Genomic DNA, 20963 nt, shown 5'->3' with positions numbered 1-20963 from the left:
GCGCGTCAATCACCATAATGATCAGTGAAGGGAAGGTGATACGACCGGGCTAATTACAGACACGGTCACCGGGGAACTCATTACAGGGCCAGCAGACGTTGTGCAGAAGGCTTCAGGCACGGCATGGGAGAAGCGTACCTTCCCCACGGAACCTGACATACGCAACTGCGACGAAAGTTCCAAAATGTAACTTCTAATTAACTGACTTCTCGTCCGTGGGCATTCCACCCCACCTGAGGGTTTGGTTTATGATCTTGTATTTGTTTTAGATGGTGCTGTTCGTTTCTTGATTGACGCGTCACGTGCTCTCTGTTACATTTTGGAGTCGCTCTCGGTGCTAACGTGAGAATGGAACAGTTCTCAACAGGTCAGGCATTATCACCAGACATGTGGAAAAGATCAACATTTCCACTCTTGGAGGCTACTCTTTTTGCGTACGCTTTCCTGGACGCTAGTTCACACTCTGTGACTGTTGCTGGGCCCTGGGACCGAGCTTGGGGTCACTATCGAGTAATTCAGTGGAAACAAAAGTGCTGCCAGCATGGCCTTCCAACACGTGGCCGTTGTTCTCAGCTTTGTCAAGTGGTTTCTTAAATTTCAGTTTTATGCATTTAAGACAGACTGAAGGAATGAGAAATAAATGTGGGAGCAGATCTGAACAAATCCATCTCCTATCTGAGCCTGCCTGTGCAGCCTCCTTTCTGGGAAAATGTGGAAACTGTCGGGTCGGGGCGCCAACTCGGGAATGCTTTCCCACGACGGTGAGGAAGAGCTAGCCACTGGGTTTGATCCATCTCCCACAAATTATAGCCCTCTGATCTCCAGATATGAAGTCATTTCGGTAAAGGGTAAAGCGGTTGATGAGAGCAACCGCTAATTGCTAATATTCCCACACAAAGGCTGACTTGTGAGGCTTCCCCTGTGTGCAGAGGGGTGTCTGCAAGAGAGCAGAGTTGCCGTAGTAAGACTCTGCAAAACCAGACGAAATATAGCCACTGACTGCTGGGACCTTTTCTTTAATGACTTGGTATATAGCAAGCTGTAGAGAAAATAAGCTAGCATTTTTAATTAGGGACCGAAAGAGCCATTTATTAAGTTAACTGACAATTTTGGAAAAAAAACAAGTAGCAAAGGAGGCCAAATGTGTAATAGAATTGAGTGCCCTTCCACTGACACTGTGGTGCCAAACCATATCATTATGAACACATAATCACAAGTGCATATTAGGCAGAGAAGTGTTAATTGGCACGCTATTAAAGTGCCAGCGTACATTATTTCCACACTGATGTTTTACGTGCTTTGCCATTAACTTGGAGGTCAAGCTCGGTAGATGTCTTTTTTGCAGTTACAAAGGCGGTTGTAAAGCAGTTAACTGACGAGGTCAGAGGAATGGGTAAATAACTGACCCCGAGTCTTTTATTATTGACAGGGTTGTGTGTTTGACTGTCAGCAGCTTCAGAGCACATGATGGTTTATGCCCCTCACTCTAGCTGACCTTATTAGCTGCCTTTAGCTGGACGCTCCTGCAGTCAACAGCAAAAACTCCAACCCAAATACCACTAATGTGTCACAGATGTCACCGCCTATAACCAGTGAATCTCAAACAAACAAGGAACGTGATTTCAGGCTAATATAGACATCATCTAATAAGTGTTACGGGTTGAGACATTAAAAATTGTGTGGATGTTGCAATGCTGTCAAGTGGGTGTTGCCGTAAAAGCTCAAACCAGAAGTCTAAAATGTCCGCAGTGAAGAGTCCTTTGTAGTGGTCAGTGAAGCTGGGAGGGTCAAGTGGAAGTATGTGCTTTCACCTCTTTATGTCAGATGCTTCAGAGTGAAAACCAGTGATTTGGAGAGCTTGTCGTAACGGCATGATTATAAGGGGCATTGCTGGGTCCCTTTGTTCCCATGAGGGCAAGAATGGTCATTAGAGGAGTTGATTGTAAGGCTGTAGAGTGTGGCACATGGTGTGGACAAAAAGAGGTGAAGCTCACAGTGACATGGTCTTTCATTAAGTGAAACCATAGTGTACTTTCTTGACTGAGACAGCCGACACAGGACATCAGCTGACATCAGGAGTCATGTATATAATTGTAGACTTTTTTTTTTTACCTAAGTCTGTGTGTCTGTCTGTCTTTGTGTTTATGTGTGTGTGTCTGTGTGTATGTGTGTGTGAGAGAGAGAGAGGGAAGAGAGGGATAAAGAGTGTGTGTGTGTGTGTGTGCCTTCATGTCTGTCTGTTTGCATGTCTGTGTTTACATGTTGCTGAAAAAGTGCTTCTTGTTAGTGAAAGTGTATTCAGTTTTAAACCATTCATCAATGAAGAATGAATCACAAAAAGCAAGCAACCAATTTGTGCCAAAACACACATGAAGCTCTTAAAACAGCACAGCCACTAAAACATTCCATATGTCACAACAAGGCTTGAGACAATCCACTTTGACATCTGCAATTTGGTTTGCTGTCCTTGGTATTTTCTATAATTCTTTTTGTTCTTTTTTCCATCTCCAGACATCCTGTCCAAGTCTTACTGGATTTGTTCTAAATCCTTATTACCAGAAGCAATCAAACAACTGAGGACAAATTGACTTTGAATAATGATGGGGACCAGCCGCCTGCTTCTAGGCGGTTTTGTCATAGCTGTCCTACTGAGTTTAAGCGATGCTGGTCTGGTGAAGAAAATCCTCAGACATCGGCGCGAAACACTGACGGGTCCCGGTGGGGACAACGTCACCCTTCCAAGCCCTCATCAACCAGTGGTCTTCAACCACGTCTACAACATCAACGTTCCTGCCAGTTCTATGTGTTCTGTGGATCTGGACTCTCCTGGAGGTAAGGAACTCGAGCAGAAGGATGCCCCGGCCGGAACGCGCATCACGGAGCACACTCTGGACGGGGAGAACCAGATCGTCTTCACTCACCGCATCAACATCCCCAAGCAGGCCTGTGTCTGCAACGACGGGCTCCCGGAGCTCAAGAACCTGCTCAGTCGTCTGGAGATGCTGGAGGGAGAGGTGTCCACCCTCAGGGAACAGTGCACCAGTGAGGCTGGCTGCTGTGGAGCCCAGGCCACGGGTATGAGCAAAACTCCTTACTACTAATAAAGGAGAATTGCATTTTATGTAAATGTCATATTGTAAAATGGATTACCTAAAACTAAGGGCTATGGGATAGGTTGGACATAAGTCATATAAGTCATAAGTCGACTTGCACGTTTTCTACCAAATACAGGTTTTCAGATCCTGTGTAACTCTCAGTCCCCCCCCCCCCATTCTTGTTCTTCCTCAGGTAATGTGGGTACGACGCCCTATTGCAGTGGCCGTGGCAACTTCAGCTCTGAGGTCTGCAGTTGTGTTTGTGAGCCTGGCTGGAAGGGACCCAACTGCTCAGAGTCCGAGTGCCCAGATGACTGCTCAGACCAGGGCCGCTGCGTTGACGGAAAGTGCGAGTGCTTCGAGGGCTACGGTGGGCATAACTGCAGTCTGGAGTTCTGCCGCGTGGACTGTGGCAAGTATGGCCAGTGCATCGGTGGCGTCTGTGTCTGCACTGAATGGTACTTTGGCGAGGATTGCTCCCAGTCGGACTGCCTGAACAACTGCCTTGGCCGCGGGCAATGTGTCGACGGTGACTGCATCTGCGACGAGCCGTGGACAGGCTTCGACTGCTCAGAGCTTATCTGCCCTAACGACTGCTACGACCGAGGCCGCTGCCACAATGGCACGTGCGAGTGTGACGAGGGCTTCGCCGGCGAGGACTGTGGCACACGCACCTGCCCCAACAACTGCATGGGCCGTGGCTTCTGCGTGGATGGCCAGTGCGTGTGCAGCGCCGGCTACACGGGCGAGGACTGCTCGTCCCTCACCTGCCTGAATGACTGCAACGACCGGGGCCAGTGCTTCAACGGTGTGTGCATCTGCGATACGGGCTACCAGGGCGAGGACTGCAGCCAGCTGGCCTGCCTCAACCACTGCAACAGCAGGGGCCAGTGCATCAACGGACAGTGCCAGTGCGATGCTGGCTTCCAGGGGGAGGACTGCTCGGAGCTGTCCTGCCCCAACGACTGCCGAAATCGGGGCCGATGTGTCAACGGGCAGTGCGTGTGTGACGAAGGCTTCGCCGGGGAGGACTGCAACGTCAAGACCTGCCCGTCCGACTGCTACGGACGAGGCGACTGTGTGGACGGCCGTTGCGTGTGCCACGCCGGGTTCACCGGCGAGGACTGCAGCGAGCTGAGCTGCCCCAACGACTGCCAGAACCGAGGGCGCTGCGTCTCCGGGCAGTGTGTGTGCGACGAGGGTTTCACTGCTGAAGACTGCAGCTTGAAAGCCTGCCCCAACGACTGTCTAGGCAGGGGCTACTGCGACGATGGTCGGTGTGTCTGTCAGGAGGGCTTTGCCGGAGAGGACTGCTCTGTGCTCACCTGCCCTGCCAACTGCAACAACAGGGGGCGCTGTGTCAACGGCGCTTGCCAGTGCGAGACAGGCTTTGAAGGAGACGACTGTGGCCAGAGGAGCTGCCTGAACGACTGCAAAGGGGTCGGCCGCTGCATAGACGGACAGTGTGTGTGCGACGAGGGCTACATCGGAGAGGATTGCTCAGATGGTGAGCTCTTGCTCTTCCCGTGGGAACGAAGGAAGGGCGGCGTGGGTGGCTGAACTCCGCTGACCTCCTTTGAACCCTCCATTATAACCTCTCACCAGCTCCCTTTTCATATTTTGTTTCACTTGGCCTTTTTTCCGCAAACTGTGGAAAAAGCATGCAATATGCAGAAATTCAAAAGCCAATTCAAAGTGATTGTGTGTATATAAATTACCCAGACTCCTTGAGGCTGATCAATACCATATGTGTGTCTGGTAGAGTCATTCCCTCTGCCTTATAGTCATTTGCGGCTGAAGGGAAGGGAAACCCTCTAAAACAATAAAAGACTTGACAAAATGTTCATTTTTAAGACCCAGAAACCAAGTGCCTGAAGCATTTTGTTCCTCAATAGAGGTTCACTAATTATAACTAAATCTGTTTTATCCATTCAGTGTTACTGTCTTGCAGCTTTGTCCAGCAGTTCCTGGACTTTCCACAGAGAACTTGTTTCATCACAGGAAATGGGATTATTTTCCAAGTAATGTGTTTATGACACGTAATGGAATCTATTTGAGATAATTTCTTAAAGATGCCAAAGATAAGACCCATCTCACCTTAAAGCAAAGCCACTGGGTCATCAGCTAATTGCTTTAGAGACTTTGGTGGCATGTTGCCCTAGCAACCCTTCCTTTGATTTCACTCTTGCTTGAAGTGGCCACTTTGGAGCGTCCCTTTGATCACTGGGTTTGATGTCCTGCTTGCTCTCCTCTCTCTCTCTCTCCTCTCTCTCTCTCTCTCTCTCTCTCTCTCTCTCTCTCCTCTCTCTCTCTCTCTCTCTCTCGCAGTGTCACCTCCCAAGGACCTGCTTGTGACTGATGTGAACACCGAGTCGGTCAACCTCACCTGGTTCAACGAGATGCTGGTGACAGAGTACCTGATCACCTACGTCCCCACAGCGTCCGGTGGTCTACAGATGGAAGTCACAGTACCAGGCGACCGCACTGCGGCCAACATCGACGACCTCGAGCCTGGCATCGAGTACATGATCAAAGTCTTCGCTGTCCTTAGCAACAAGAAGAGTGTTCCAGTCAGTGCACGCGTGGCTACCCGTAGGTCCTCTTTTCAACACTACTGAGCACGTTCTTTTCCATGTGGTTCTGTGGTCTGTGGAGATGGACCACCAAAATGTGAGAAAAGCTTTCACAGCTTGACATCGCCAATCAGATCACTTAAAGACACCAGTCAGCATGCCAGCAAGCTTTATGTATGTCTTTCAGGTTGTGAGCTTCTTAAGTTTAGACCAATGACAAAAAACATTGACAGCGCAATCTCCGTCAAAAGTGAAGCCACCTGAAGGAACTACAAAATGGCAGAGATTTAACCAAATTTGGTTCTGGGTGGATCTGACTGATTTTCTATTTACTCTGCATGCCCTGGCTGCCATTTTTCACGATATGGTTGTTAATAAACTTCATTTTTTCTTGCTTAATTTCTTCGTAACCTAAATGCATGACACTATGATGTCCATGTATTTTACGGTCATTGCTTTTTAGACCAACACTCCTTACTGATGCAGTAACCCACCACAAGAAATAGCCAGTACCAATGAGGAAGTGATGCCTCCGCTGACACCTGTCAGAGGGCTTAGTCATTATCTCACAGTTGGAGACCAAAGGATGGTAGGAAGGGAATTGATATTCAGGAAGTATGACTAATCTGAAACACACTGACGACTGTCCAGACCAGCCAAGCATTGCTGTGAAATGTTCACACTTCAGGGAAATCTTTCCTTGGCAGAATCAGCCATTTGGTGTTTTACCCCCCATATTATTTATTTATTCCTTTTTCTCAAGGAGGAAAGTTAGTTTAAAAAAAAAGAGAGAAAAGGACAGATTTTCAGCACGCCTCAATCTGTTTGTTGGCATAAAGTGTTAACATTTCTGGAACTCTCCTGTCTGTGCAGATCTCCCGCAGCCAGACGGCCTGAAGTTCAAGTCCATCAGAGAGTCGTCTGTGGAGGTGCTATGGGACCAGCTAGACTTCCCGTACGATGGCTTGGAGCTCTCCTTCAGGAACACTGTGAGTTATGTTAGGACATCCCAACTGTGGGGAATATATTTAGTTTTTTAATAACTTAGAACTGCCCAAACTTTATAGATCTATTAAATGCTTAGTTCAAAGTGACGGGGCACGCGACTAGACCTGGTTGTTCGTCTTATTAATGTGAATTAACAGGGATGTATCTGATACAAATCCACACTGGTATAATTGCCAAGTTGAAAGCCTTCCCTGTACACCACATTTTATGGAGAGAGTAATAGCAGTCCAGAGAACAATATTAGCATTTTTGCAAGGCAGACACATATAAACATATATATCTTGCCACGCTATTTTCTTGGACATCTAGAATATTCTCTGTCATTGTTACCTCTTCATAAGACAGATGACTCCAATGTCTGCCCTAATTACATTCCATAAACCATCCTGCTCGTTCCCAGCTGTGGTCAGTGAGCTCGGGCTTGATACAGAGAAATTGGTGGGTGACTTTGCGCATTTATTGCCACGGGACGTCTGTGAGAACATGATTTGTGGACGCAAAATGCAAGGAAACCAGTCCAGTACTGTCTTAGGTCACTGAGGTTTATTATGGGAGGCCTCTGGTTCTCTCAATGGAACAAGCCACATATGTCCTCTTTTGCTTCTACCAAGTGCTGTGTAAAAAACCTCAGCCGTCTCACATTGATATTCCCTGTGGTCAGAGTGTACCCAAAACTGTGTATCTTGGCGAGGAGGAGTTGGGTTGGTAGTTTCTTCTCCGCTCACGTCCTAGCACTTTTTTGAACAAGCATAAAGGATGCTAACCATTATTATGTTTAATTACAGTGTAATAAACCTTAATGCCATCCCTCATTAATGGAAACCATTGTCAGCCATTAAGTTCATGAGGCAGTTTCGAGAATAATTTAGTTTAAACCCATAGTGTGGAAAGAATGCTGATTTTAAACAGTGTGAAATCCCCAAGTAGCTGCTGTTGTGCGGGTGCCATGAAATTCCATTCACTGTTGACTCTGAAGGTTTCTAGCGAGCTTATTTCACACTTAATTCACTTTTTCAAACAAAGTGGTTGTTAAGTTGAAACTACAAACCCTTGTGACATGTAAATTGCAAAAGGGGTTTTGTGTGTCTCGTTGTTTTAATATTGAGTCATATAAAAGCAATTAGCTTGGGGCCTATGTGTGAATTATGCATGCTCTTTCTAATCTTTCTTTCTCTCGCGACTTCAGAAAGAGGAAAATGGGAAAATCTTGAACGCTCTGAACCGGGGACAGACAAGCTTTGAGCAGGTCGGTCTCGGGCCCGGTCAGGAGTACGAGGTGTCCCTCGGGGTCGTGAAAAACAACACCAGGGGACCCCAGGCAACCCGGACTCTTGTGACAAGTAAGTGGCATTTTTGAAAAACATTAGTACTCTAAATGCTCAGTTTCTCTTGCTCTACCGAGACTTATGAAAGGATTCAGTCGAAAAGCTCATTGTAAAGCATATTGATCTAAATGCTTTGAATTCAATTCCACTGCTACCCTTAATGAGGCTAAGTCTAATTTCTCAGTCAGCATTACTCTATTATTAATCCTCTCAAATGATTGCACTTTTGTGGGGCATATTTATCAGAATACCATATAATGAGTCCACATAAACGTCTGGCTGTGGTCTACAGACAGCCATTCGTTAATGACAAAGAGTTTTGTGTTATCTAGCATAAAGCTCATAAGTGCCAAGATAACATGGAGTGGGACAAAGTTATTTATTATTCCACAAATCCCAGGGTAGGAAAGGGAGGTCTGACACTTTATGTGGCCAAGGCAGAGAGGATTTTCAATGGAAAAAACACGGACTCTCCCGGCGTCGCATTCCCAGATTTACAGCCGCGCAGCAGAGGGATGCATAGGTGGATTAAGGAGTCTTTCCTGGGGAAGCTCGGGGGTGATAGCAGGTGTTTTATTTGATCAAGTGTGACAATGAGGAGGTTTTTCGTACGTGGTTTACTTTCACTTTTATGGCCTCTCCATCATCCCACGTGTTAAATGGCCTGACATCGTTTATTTATGGAGTGACTTACCTGCCAGTGTAAACAGCAGTGCGTGTGTGTGTGTGTGTGTGTGTGTGTGTGTAAGTGTATGTGTGTAGGTGTATGTGTGTGTGTGTATGTGTGTGTGCTCGTGTGTCTATGTGTTTGTTCGGGGGGGGGGGGGGGGGCTGCAGAGGAACCATGCTCTTTCCATTTCTGTGCTGAAGCATTACTTCACTGCTTAACTTCTTTGCCTGCTTGTGGAAATGAGTCTTCAGAGAGAGAGAGAGAGAGGGGAACCTGGGCTGTGTTGAGTGATGGTGTGTATAGTTTCTGAATGCCCCCTTTGTGAAACCCCAGTTTCTGGTGCATTGAGAAGAATTCTGGCATTGATAACCTGTTGAAATAGAGCACAAGAAGGGGAACTAACGCTCTGTACTCATTCTCTAATGTACAAGAAGGGGAGCTAAAGCTCTGTACTCATTCGCTAATGTACAAGAAGGGGAACTAACGCTCTGTACTCATTCTCTAATGTACAAGAAGGGGAACTAACGCTCTGTACTCATTCGCTAATGTACAAGAAGGGGAACTAACGCTCTTTACTCATTCGCTAATGTACAAGAAGGGGAACTAACGCTCTGTACTCATTCTCTAATGTACAAGAAGGGGAACTAACGCTCTGTACTCATTCGCTAATGTACAAGAAGGGGAACTAACGCTCTTTACTCATTCACTAATGTACAAGAAGGGGAACTAACGCTCTTTACTCATTCTCTAATGTACAAGAAGGGGAACTAACGCTCTGTACTCATTCTCTAATGTACAAGAAGGGGAACTAACGCTCTGTACTCATTCTCTAATGTACAAGAAGGGGAACTAACGCTCTGTACTCATTCTCTAATGTACAAGAAGGGGAACTAACGCTCTGTACTCATTCTCTAATGTACAAGAAGCCCCAAAGTATGTTACTGATAACATTTACGTTTAGATTTTCTACATGCAACAGAATTAGGACAGGAGTCAAGAAAAATCACCACGCCATGCCATATTGTTTCCCCTTTCACTCTGGCTCTCATAACCTCTGTTTTTTCTGGTATTTTTTTAAAAACCAAGTGCTTGACGCACCACGGAAGTGTGAGGTGCGTGACGTGACGGACACCTATGCTGTCATCTCCTGGTCCCCACCGGTGGCCCAGATCGACGCCATTGGCCTGTCCTTCGGCCCCTCCTCCGACCCCTCGGACAGGAAGTCAGTGGACCTGGCCCCCACAGACACGCAGCACACAGTCGATGGGCTGGCTCCAGACACTGAGTATGAGGTGACCCTGGTGTCCAAGAGAGGCGACATGACAAGCGACCCCGCCTCTGAAACCTTTACCACAGGTAGGGGGGAAGATGTACAGACACTAAAATGAGCATCATGCATTTATCTGTGTTGTTTATGATTGGTGTCATTCCTTGCCATTCACGCTGTCAAGCAGTGTCATGACCTTAACCATTACATTACTCTCTCCAGGGCTCTCCTAGAAAGAAACATTAGTAGATGGGTTGTTGCTGAACACCATATGCTGAAGGTATTTTCTTGTCTGTTGCTGTGCTGTAGACCTGGACGCCCCCATAAATCTGCAGGTGGTGGGTCAGACCGATGGCACTGTGACCCTGGAGTGGACAAACAGCCGGGCTGACGTGGACCGCTACCGGGTCAAGTTCAGCCCTGTCTCTGGAACTTCCCACGGAGAGGACCTGTTCCCTGAAGGATCAGGAAATAAGACTGAGGCCACTATCACAGGTAAGAGATCGTAGACATAACACAGTCATGATAATTATGATCTGCTGGGGCCTCTTATTGGTTTAAATACACATAGATGTGTGCAAACATATGCTGTTATCCATATGCGGTTTTACATGTACAGTGTTGCATTACATATAACATGTTTAATTATAAATAGCATATCATTCATTCATACTAAATAGCTGTAATATTTTTGAGTCAAAATGTTATTTTACTTCCAATCTGAAAAGACGCTAAGTGATAAGTGTTTCACAATTGAGCGCTGATCTCTTCTTCCACGCACCAGGCCTGAAGCCAGGGACTGAGTATGGAATCGGTGTGACTGCTGTGAAGAACGAGAGGGAGAGTCTGCCAGCGACCGTCAACGCCGTGACCGGTAGGAGCTCACCGTCTTTAGCATGCAGTGCGGGGGACTGTTACTGCTTCGGCGCGGGGGGGGGGGGGGGGGGGGGAAGCCCCGCACGGCCCTCGTTGGTCTCCTGACAGTCTGACACGTAGCGGCACTGCGGTGGTGTCAGGATAGAGAGCTACACGGCTATGAATGTTAACACCGGTGCTACTCTTTAAACCCCGCACCTGTCATCCACTAATAACCTCAAGCCAAACTGCTTTGTGACAACTTGTCGCCGGCAATTTATCCCCACTAATATACTTATTCCTGCCATATGCTGCCTTGTGTTTAAAAAAAGAAAAATGTATTCCCCCTTCTGCACAGACCTGGACCCGCCGAGGGACCTGGAGGTGACGGAGGCCACCGAGACCACAATGACCTTGGGGTGGAAGAGGCCGAGGGCCAAGATCGCCAATTACAGGCTGCTGATCGAGTCCGCAGCGGGCAGAGTAGACGAGGTAGAGGTGCCAGGCGATGCCACCACCCACACCCTCACCAGTCTCACCCCGGGTATGCGGTACAGTGTCACCCTGGTGGCGGAGCGTGGGCGCAAGAGGAGCGAGCCTGCCGTTACATCTGCCTCCACAGGTGAGCCTTTGGTTCATACACCTTAAGCCATCCTTTGTGATACAACTGTGTGATGCCTGTGTCTGTGCACATGTTCCTTTTAAAGGGTATTTGGACTCCACAGGGTTAACACAACTGGATTGGGAAGCATAACATTGAAAAAATATCCATCAAACTCATAATCAGTTGCCTTCAGTCATTGGGATTTCACATATGGAATGCTACACTTACAAAATGTAGATTTATTGAAACAAACACGGACATACACACACACACACGCACACACACCTACACGCACACACACACACACACACACACACACACGCACACACACGCACACACACACACCTCTTAACGGACTGGTTCAGGGCCTGTATTCACAAGTCTTCCCTCTCTCGTTTTCATGTGTATCTCTCTGTCTCTCTCCCGTAGCGTCTTTCACTTTCTATCTAGCTGAATCAGGCCCCGAGCTCTCAGCTCCGACTGGCTCCGACGACAATATCATTAGCTTTCTGCCAATAGACAATCCTGGTACTCAGTTCTCTGGTCAGGGGCCCGAGGATGACACAGGCACCTTGATTGTCTCGGACGTCACATCTGACGGATTCAATCTGTCTTGGGAATCGAAGGCAGACGTTCTGTACGATAGCTACACAGTAGAACTGGCAGATGTGACTGGATTGTGGGACAACCAGGAGATCTCTCTGGCAGGAGATGCGGCAGGCACTAGAATCCGTGGCCTAAACGCCTCCACGGAATATCAAGTAAGGCTTTATGGAGTAATCAATAGCCAAAGGTCCTCGCCGTTTGAAGCTGTTGCAGTAACAGGTATAAAATTCCGTTTTAAGCCGCATGCCAGACAAGCACGACTTTTTACTTACTGGAAAGCGTTCAGAGAAATACTGTGATGTGTTTGGAGTCATGAAATGAGAGAGGGTAGGGCTTCCGACCCCACAGGCAGTGCATGCAGACGTATGACCTCGCTCCCATATTGATTATGGTCGAGCGGTCGCATGACTGAACCATCAGACCGGCCTGATCATTTCACATGCCTTCATTTTGAAAAAAAAAACATCCGCCCCTCAACTCCATCCCGTTTTACTTCCAGATGCATGCTTTCATCTTCAGTCTCACAATAGAGAGTATTGCTTTTCATCTCTATTTCCTGTACATCACCCGTTTACCCTGAGAAGAAAAAGAAAACAAACCTTTGATTATTTGAGCAGGTTTGTGAGAGTCCTTTCTGTTGTTATACTGGCCACCCACACATAATCAGTTTGCAGTCAACTCTTTGCAGATCCTGCAACTGCACTAGTCCGAATATAGTCAATACCCCTCTGGCCAATGCACAGTGCTTGAAACAAACAAAAATTATTTGCTCAGTAAAAGGTGTTAGTGCAGTTTGTTCTGAGACTGAACTTTTACATTCAGCAGAATAAGATAACATTTGCAAGCTTGGATTTCCTTCTTCACTAAGCTGCCAGAAGCAAAGCAGTTACTCTCTGCCAACAGAGCCATTTAGCTCACCTCATTGTCCCTTGTCGACACCATTTTTGGGTAACGCTTAACACCTTCAGGAGTCAGTTCTGTAATTCTATCATAAACATGGCATGTTACTAATCATAAACTCTTTTGTCTGTTTATGAGAAGAGACAGATGCGTCCTGGCTCAGTAGACATGCATAAATAAACCAGGAGAAATGTAAACTCCATTTATCATGTTCGGGTCTAGTGCCATTTATTTCGGTGGTTTTGGTGCCATGCCACGATTACATTAGAATTACACTTCACAAGGTGTTACCGCTCCAGTGTTACAGTTGTCTCCTGCTGCGTGTCATGCCTGCGCAGAGGAACAACTTCAGGGTGCATGTTGGATTTGGAACCTCACAACCTGTAGCATGTCAGTCCCCAGAGAAGGAGGACTCCTCGGCAGTGCATGGCTTCCTCATCTAGTTTGAAGTGTGCTGTGTACTTCTGCTCTGGCAGACTACGCAAACCCTTCAATAATTAATGGCTTTGAATGCAGCCATTAATGCCTTGGCAGCTGAGTGCAAATAACAGCCCTGCATGTGTCAAGGTTAGTTAAGTTCCCCCCCCCCCCCCCCCCCCCCGACGAGAAGGGTTCATATGTACAGGCCACGTAGCATTTTGAGTTTGTCTGGCCTGAATGTCTGGAACGTTACAATAGCATGATGAACATGTCATGCTATTAAATCATGAGATGGTTGAATTCATAAGACAGTGAGACGGTATGATTCTATGACCTCAGATAAGCTATATAGGCGGTTGGTTGATCATTACAGTCAGTGTTGTTGTCATAGAATCATGCACACAACTGTTTGTAGGGATTTGAACCGTATTCTTAAGATTTTTCAGACATTTTTTTTTTAAGGCTAGAACAATGTTGCATGTAATTGTCGTGACATAATGAACCCAGCATGGTTTGGACGAAACCATTGTTCTTGTGATGAAAGCGGCAGAAGAGTGAAGTTCAAGTCAGATGGCAGGTACCTCAGGGGAAGTGAAATAACTCACAGTATTTCTTCAGGCACACATGTTGGTCTAGCAGGCCTTTAGTGTTGTGTCTGGCGATGTGAGTTGATCGATAACATACCTAACCAAGTCCTCTTTCCACAGGTTAATCTTCTTCCTCTCATCCTCCCTTTATTTTCTAACAGTCTTCTGCTCTTAAACCCTTGAATGTACTTTTGTTTAGCACCCAAGTCTACCTCTCCAGATGTTGTCGCTTTGAGATTAAAAAGTGCTCCCACAAGCCTGTTGCCTCCTGAAACTGAAGTCACGCCTACAGCAAACAGCACGGCCCCGCCCAGAACAGAGGCACCCATGACAGGGGCTGTGCCAACTAAGGGGGCCTCACCAACTAAGGGGGCCGCACCAACTAAGGGGGCCTCACCAACTAAGGGGGCCTCACCCACAGAGGGGGCCTCTCCAACTGAGGGGGCCACACCAACTAAAGGGGCCTCACCCACTGATGGGGCCTCACCAACTGAGGGGGCCTCGGGTACTGAGGGGGCCTCTCCAAATGAGGGGGCCTCAGGTGCTGAAGGGGCCTCGGGTGCTGAGCCAGAAGGTTCTGGTCTAGCCCCCCCAGGTGATCTCAGTGTCACGAACGTGACCCAAACAAGCCTGGCAGTCACCTGGTCAGCCCCAGAGGCTGCTTTCGATAGCTTCCGAGTCGAGCTGGCTTCCTCAACGTCGACGGCACTAACGCCGGTTAAACTGGTGCCTGGCAGTGCCAGGAGTGCCCACATTGATGGTTTACTCCCCGTGACACAATATGAGGTTTCTTTGTATGGGATGGTGGAGGGAGAGCAATCACAACCAATCCTTGTCTTTGCTAACACAACAAAAGGTACACAGACGTCAGCTACCTCCTAAAACACAGACTAGTTGTCATCCTGCCTTCATCCTTCACTTGGCCCTAATGCTACTTCTTTGTCTAACCACTCTGTTCCTTTCCTAACAAATTAAACCTGTCATGTTGAAATGGGGACAAAGTTCCCTTGCAGGTTTTTAGGGCTCCTGAGCAGACTCTCTTTGTGTTAAAAACATCTCCTCGTCTAGAGACAGGCACCGCGTGACCCCTCCTTAACATGTTCTTTCAGCTGTTCAGCTTCTTTTGAAGTCTGAAGTTATTTTGTCTGCACGGTCGAAAATTATGCTTGAGTGTATCCCTTCGCAGAATAATAAATAACATTGTCCGAGGAGAATTTCCCATTTTCTTGAACTTCAAAGAACACTTATGTGTTATGTGTTCAAACATTTAGCACCCACCCCCTATGAGCTTTCATAAATATTTATGTTCTTTTTTCAATACTTCCCCTCTTTCTCATCAAAATATGATTCCTGCCATTTTCATTTTTCATTCTGAGCTTTTACTGACTCCCGCTATTTCTGTAATGGTGCAATATGAAAAGTCAACATAGTTTTCTGACTCCTGGATGCCTAGGAGTGTGGTCTTTATCTCTGTATCTTTACTGTCTCCATGAACATCACCATTATCATCAAAAAACACCATTGCATGCATGTCTTTCTGAGTGTGTGTGTGTGTGTTTTGAGTGTCTCTATGTCCATTTGTATATGTGTGCATACGTGTGTGTGTGTGTATGTGTTTTGAGTTTACGCACAGTCATCAGTAACCTTCATCCTCTCTCCCCCCCACCCCTTTGTGACTGACCTCGGATTTGATGTCTCTGTCATTCAGAGGAGCGGAAGCCTCAGGTGGGGAACCTGACGGTGTCCGATGTGTCCTGGGACAGCTTTAACGTGTCCTGGACCATCGAGGAGGGCGAGTTTGAGGGCTTTGTCATAGAGGTGGCCAACCTGGAGGGCGGCCCCGAGCGCCAGAACCTCACGCTCTCTGGCGACGCCCTCAGTCTGTTCATGTCCGGGCTCAGTCCCAGCTCCACCTATATGATCGCTCTCTATGGGCTGCACAATGGCAACCTCCTGGGCTCTGTGTATACTGAAGCCACCACAGGTATTGACCGCGGAGGAGTGTGGCAGTCTCCTCCATTCATCACTCTCTCCTTCCCCCCCCCCCCCCCTCTCTTGGATCCTTCATCTGTTCTTTTCCAGTTCGGGGGGATCTGTGGTGTCAAGCGGGGGGGCTGTCTCTCCTCACGTCTCCTTTCACTTTTCCTTTTTTTCCTCCACTAAAGCATCCACAGTCATGCACGGAGCAAGCCAGTAACCCGCGTGTACCAAACACGGTCATGTTGTGTGTGTGGACTGCCGGCAGCAACTGATAACCAGTCTTTTTCTAACCATCACACCTCATGTCACACTGACCTTCCAGCCACTGTGTCAGTTCGGCCTGCACAGCTTGTCAACAGGGGTGGGTTGGTTGAATTCAGCGATCCCACCTCCCCATTTCTTCTCCATCCCATTACCCACGTGCATGGTATCCATCCTCCCATCACCTGCATCGTGGTGAGTTTGTGTATGATGTGCTGCAGTGATTGCAAAATTCATCAATACTTTATGCAAAAAAACCTGTCCACACTAAGATCATGATTAATTACTATCATCTCGCTCCATCTCTCATGCTCATTCATCATGTGTCGTGGCGTTTGTCCATTAACAGTCTGACCACATGCCTGTCGAAATCATGCCTACGCCGTGTTTTGGAATTTATCGTTGTCAAGGAGTTTGTCCTCTCCATGCCATTTAAGGCAAACCAATCAGTTTGAATAACTGCATTAAGATCATTATTTAACATCTCACAGTCATGTGATGGTCATACAATTTCTACTGGAAATACCTGGTGGTTGCATTTATATTAGTATATTTAAGGAAGAGTTTCAGAATGTTCAAATACTTCACTGAACTATCACTGAACCGTTATCCGGTCACTACTGGGACAATCCATAAACTTGAAAATAGTTATTTCTCCCCTGGTATTTCTATGGTTATGAAACTGTTCCATCCTAAGGCGCTATGATGTTTGCCTACGTGCATGCATCTAACATTCCTGCAATGCTTTGGCTTAGATTTCACACACAGAGAACGCTTCTCTTTTTTACATGTGTCCCCAGTCATTTACTAACACTTACCCATATAAGAGCTACATTCTTACGTAATTATGGAAGTCCTGACAAAAAAGGTTTAACAGACATCCGTCATCATTTTTGTCTCCATTTGAAGTTGCCGTAAGAGAAGTTAGTAATTCTTCCCACCATCGTCCTGACTTAATAATAATTGACAGGCAGAGATGCTCGTCTGGCTGTGCGAAAGAATGCTTCAAAACAGATTGAGGTGATATCTTAGTCACTGATGGAAGAGCCAAGGAGTGTCTGAGAGATTCTAATTTATCTCTGTCACAGCCTCCATTTCAGTGACAGCTATTAAAATGTAGAGATAGATAACTGAGGTATTCTAAACAAAAAAAAATGTAAAAAAAAAAGTTTACCTGACTGTGGCTTCATGAGAATTTTAGTTTTAATGTAATTTTTTTTACATTCTTTCAAAATGGACTCATCAGTGAAGCACATGAAGATTCCTTCTCCTTTATGGGTCTACAGCTCTTGCCATCTCATTGTTTCTACCTGTCTTGACACTACAGTGACCTTTAGTCTTCTGTCTCCCTGAAGTATATGACTGAGGGCCATTTTTCTTCATTTTCTGTTTGTTTTCTGTTTGTTCTGTTCCGTATGTGCCGTGTATGTATTTGTCTCCATGGGCCCTTATTTCATTAACAGGCAACTGGCAGCGAGCGAAGCAACGAACAACAAGCAAAGTCTGCCGTGTGTGAACTAAAGCTAATTTGATAACTTGGCCAAATCATTTTGCTAATTTAATGCCATGAGCAAGATCCTAAGCGCAAACATAGGCGGGTGAGCCGAATGCTCCCCCACGCCACACGATAGCTTAAGTGCATGCGCGACACACTTTGCTGGTTGCCCATCAATGAAGATAAGCCTTACAGTCTCCAAACTAAAAGCTCTTTTGTAACACATGTTAATAACACAGCAAATATTTACTAAGTAGTCATGTAAACTTTAGATTATTTGATAGTTTAATCATCTTCTATAGAAACCTTCAACTACTTGCATTCCTAGTCTTTAATGTGGTGCTGCAATAGAGGATCTACTGCATATGAGTCATATTGACTTAACGGATCACGTTGTAGCAAAAGCAACGACTTTAGCCCTGCTGAACAGTCAAACAATAATCAACCATGCCATGTAGCACAACATGATAATACATGTCACAAAGATATTTACTTACTTTGTTTTTATATATCGCATTATTTTTATTACATGCTAATTATATATCATGTTTCAATAGGTTATGTATATCTAATATAGCATTCTGAGAGCATGTGTTCATTATGTACAAATTGGAAGGTGAGTAGCATAGTATATTTTTTTTAGAAAGCTCTCTTTCTTTAAGGAGATGAGTAGTATATTATATTGTCAGAAAGCGTTTTGCTTTGAGGGAGTGTATGCTGTCATTCAGTGATCTAGAGATGCACGAAACAAGCTTGAAAAAAAATCCAATGATGGTTTCTCTCTGTAGTGAAAGCCCCCGTGGTCGGCAATCTGTATGTGTCTAATGTAACACACAAGAGCTTCTCAGTGTCCTGGAATGGCACTGAGAGCGGATTTGAGGGTTTCATCCTGGAGGTCATTGATACCAGCTGGCTAAAGGAGCCGGTTGAACTAAACGTATCCCACAATACCATGTCGTATGACATCAAAGGGCTCGAGCCCAGCACTGATTATATTGCCTATCTCTATGGTGTTATGAAAGGAAGGAGAACTCACGCTATCAGTACTGTTGCAACCACAGGTATTTCCTCTTCTTTCATTTACTCAATAATGTCCTATGATATTTAAATAGATGACCATATACATGTAAAAATGGAAGGCTGAAATTGTCTGTGTATGATAATGCTTGTTCATACATTTTTAGCTTTTCTTTGGATGGTGTATGAGTTGTCTGGGGAGGAAAACAGAACAAGCTAACACAAAAGAGACATCAAGGGATAGTCGGGGGGAAATAAACACCACCTTTTCTCTCCTCCATAGCCAGACCGCCCGACTTGTATGGGCTTGTTGTTTCTAACGTTACCTCAGACAGACTGTCCCTGTCGTGGAGGACGGGAGAGAAGGCGTTTGATAACTTTATAGTTGAGGTCAGAGAGTCTGCTTTGCCCTCGCAGGCCATGGGCCGCACTCTGCCCGGTGGGGCACGCTCCACTGTTCTAACGGGCCTCAAAGGGAACACGCGCTATAAGGTCAAACTCTACGCCAGCGTGGGCGGGAAGAACTCGCCGGCTCTCACTGCTGTAGCCAGAACAGGTACTGGACTGCACTGCATGCTCCTCTACTTATCACAGACCTGTGCCAGGGTTACTTTCTTCCTTACTTTATCATCATGTTAGAACAATCAAAGGCAGACAGATTTAAGTTCCCCTGGCTTCTGCTTTTATGTTTTGTGTTTCTCACAAAGCAATTCACACTGGTCACAAGCCTAAGTAATTGAAGCTCTACACTCTCTTTTATTCAGAGGCTAAACCCAAACTGGGCCGATTATCAGTATCAAAAATCACGCAGAGTAACTTCACTCTGACCTGGAAAACAGTGGCTGGCCACTTTGATGGCTTTGTCATTCGCGTGAGCGACCGCGAAATGCTGAACGATCCGCTGGAGCTCACGCCTCCCGGCGACAAACGTAATCTTACCGTCAGCGGGCTGGTGGACGCCACGGCCTATGACGTACAGATGTACGGGGTCTCGCACGGGCGCCGAACGCCCCCAGTCTCGACGCGTACACGCACAGGTACTATGTAACTTTTTCATGCTACTGACTCCATCGAAGGCAAAAAACACCTTTAGATTGACCTGCTTGGCCAAACAAGGGTGAAATGAACCCTCCTCCCCTGCCTGCTCAAGACTGTCAGAATGGCATGAGCATCTGCTGTGTGCCCTGTTGGATAATGGCTTGGCTGGGAAGGAACCATTCTAGATGTTTTCTGCATCCAATGCTGCCCCCTCTGGCATGTCGATGTCACTGCGGAAAGTCAGCATGGTTAGGTGTTCATACTGGATGAGTTTCTCTGGCCAGGAGTCCAGTGCCATGTGTTTGCCTGTTCCTCTCATTGCTGCCATACTTATGGATCATGCCAAGATTAATTTCACTCACAGCTATGAATTAGAGCAGTTCAATGCATACATTTTGTACTTACACAGATACACATAGACAGACTGGAAACTTGCATGCCGTCTGTGTTGTGTAGCATGGGCACATGAGACAGTCCCCCACTGCTCTCCACCATATGGACCTTATCCACCATATGGCAAGTTTCCACTAAATGGCATTTTTAACATGAACTCACTTCCTCAGTCTCCACAGTTGTAAATTAAGACAAAATGAGGTCTGGGCGCACGGGTAATGCTGGAAGAATCTCGTTAGCTACCTCTAATTGCTACCTGTAACCGCTACCATATGTTGAAGCATCGCATGATATGTGACTTTTAACTCTGTGTGGCATGTTTATGATGTCATCAGTGCGACCCTTGCTTTACTGCAACTTCTTACTGGCTTGATCTCTACCGTATGCTTCGTACCAGACATCTTGAACTGAAGTATCTTTAGATGTCTGCAAAGCTTTTGGTTTACCGCCTGTCCTTGGTACAAATGGAATTAAAATTTTCTTCATCTGAAGATGAGTTATATTACAGGTAATGTTTATTTAACCTCAGTGGTGCAGAAACTGATTTATACCCTATTTATTAATACCCAGGAAGAGGATTGGTTTGTACATAGAATGATTAGGTGTTAGCAAGCTTCTGTTACTGAACCAGAGGTTAGTTCCCAGTTCCACATATTAATATACTGTGCCTCAATGCCATCTTAAGCAGTTAAGGTCCATTAACACTTTCATTATAGCCTTGTGTCTCATTCATATATGTCCATGTTCATGTATATATTTTCAGGTCTGTAGATCAGATTCAATCTAGTAAATATTATTTATCATTGTCAAAATACGTTCTTTTGCAATCACTGCACACGTCAAGTCTTCATTCTCACTCATTCTATTGG

At 46.2% G+C, this 20963-nt stretch overlaps 2 protein-coding genes across 4 annotated transcripts in view; both read left to right on the top strand.

Moving 5' to 3' along the window:
- tnca (tenascin Ca) overlaps positions 1-20963 on the top strand; it is a 41058-nt gene that overhangs the window by 11026 nt on the left and 9069 nt on the right. The window contains exons 2-12 of one of the 3 annotated variants that reach the window (XM_031577120.2): positions 2512-3075; positions 3289-4602; positions 5424-5687; positions 6542-6657; positions 7863-8016; positions 9758-10027; positions 10248-10433; positions 10723-10812; positions 11152-11415; positions 15619-15894; positions 18435-18707. In XM_031577120.2, coding sequence (XP_031432980.1) covers positions 2598-3075; positions 3289-4602; positions 5424-5687; positions 6542-6657; positions 7863-8016; positions 9758-10027; positions 10248-10433; positions 10723-10812; positions 11152-11415; positions 15619-15894; positions 18435-18707 — 3685 coding nt within the window. In that variant the 5' untranslated portion in view covers positions 2512-2597. The remainder of the gene's footprint in view (positions 1-2511; positions 3076-3288; positions 4603-5423; positions 5688-6541; positions 6658-7862; positions 8017-9757; positions 10028-10247; positions 10434-10722; positions 10813-11151; positions 11416-15618; positions 15895-18434; positions 18708-20963) is intronic. The other 2 variants (XM_012830214.3, XM_031577119.2) reach the window with 2 other exon arrangements.
- On the top strand, positions 18765-20948 carry LOC122133344 (tenascin-like). Its single transcript, XM_042709364.1, has 2 exons — positions 18765-19219; positions 19428-20948. Exons 1-2 carry the CDS (start codon positions 19084-19086, stop codon positions 19709-19711), a joined length of 420 nt encoding a protein of 139 aa, XP_042565298.1. The 5' UTR covers positions 18765-19083; the 3' UTR covers positions 19712-20948.

The sequence above is a fragment of the Clupea harengus genome, chromosome 12 (assembly GCF_900700415.2).
Source record: "Clupea harengus chromosome 12, Ch_v2.0.2, whole genome shotgun sequence".
Classification (NCBI taxonomy): domain Eukaryota; kingdom Metazoa; phylum Chordata; class Actinopteri; order Clupeiformes; family Clupeidae; genus Clupea; species Clupea harengus.
This window is presented reverse-complemented; position numbering and strand designations above follow the sequence as displayed.

Coding starts and splice junctions, on each gene's coding strand:
- LOC122133344 (XM_042709364.1), top strand. CDS start 19,084: ATGGGCCGCACTCTGCCCGGTGGGGCACGCTCCACTGTTCTAACGGGC. Junction 19,220..19,427: donor CACTGCTGTAGCCAGAACAG/GTACTGGACTGC, acceptor TCTTTTATTCAG/AGGCTAAACCCAAACTGGGC.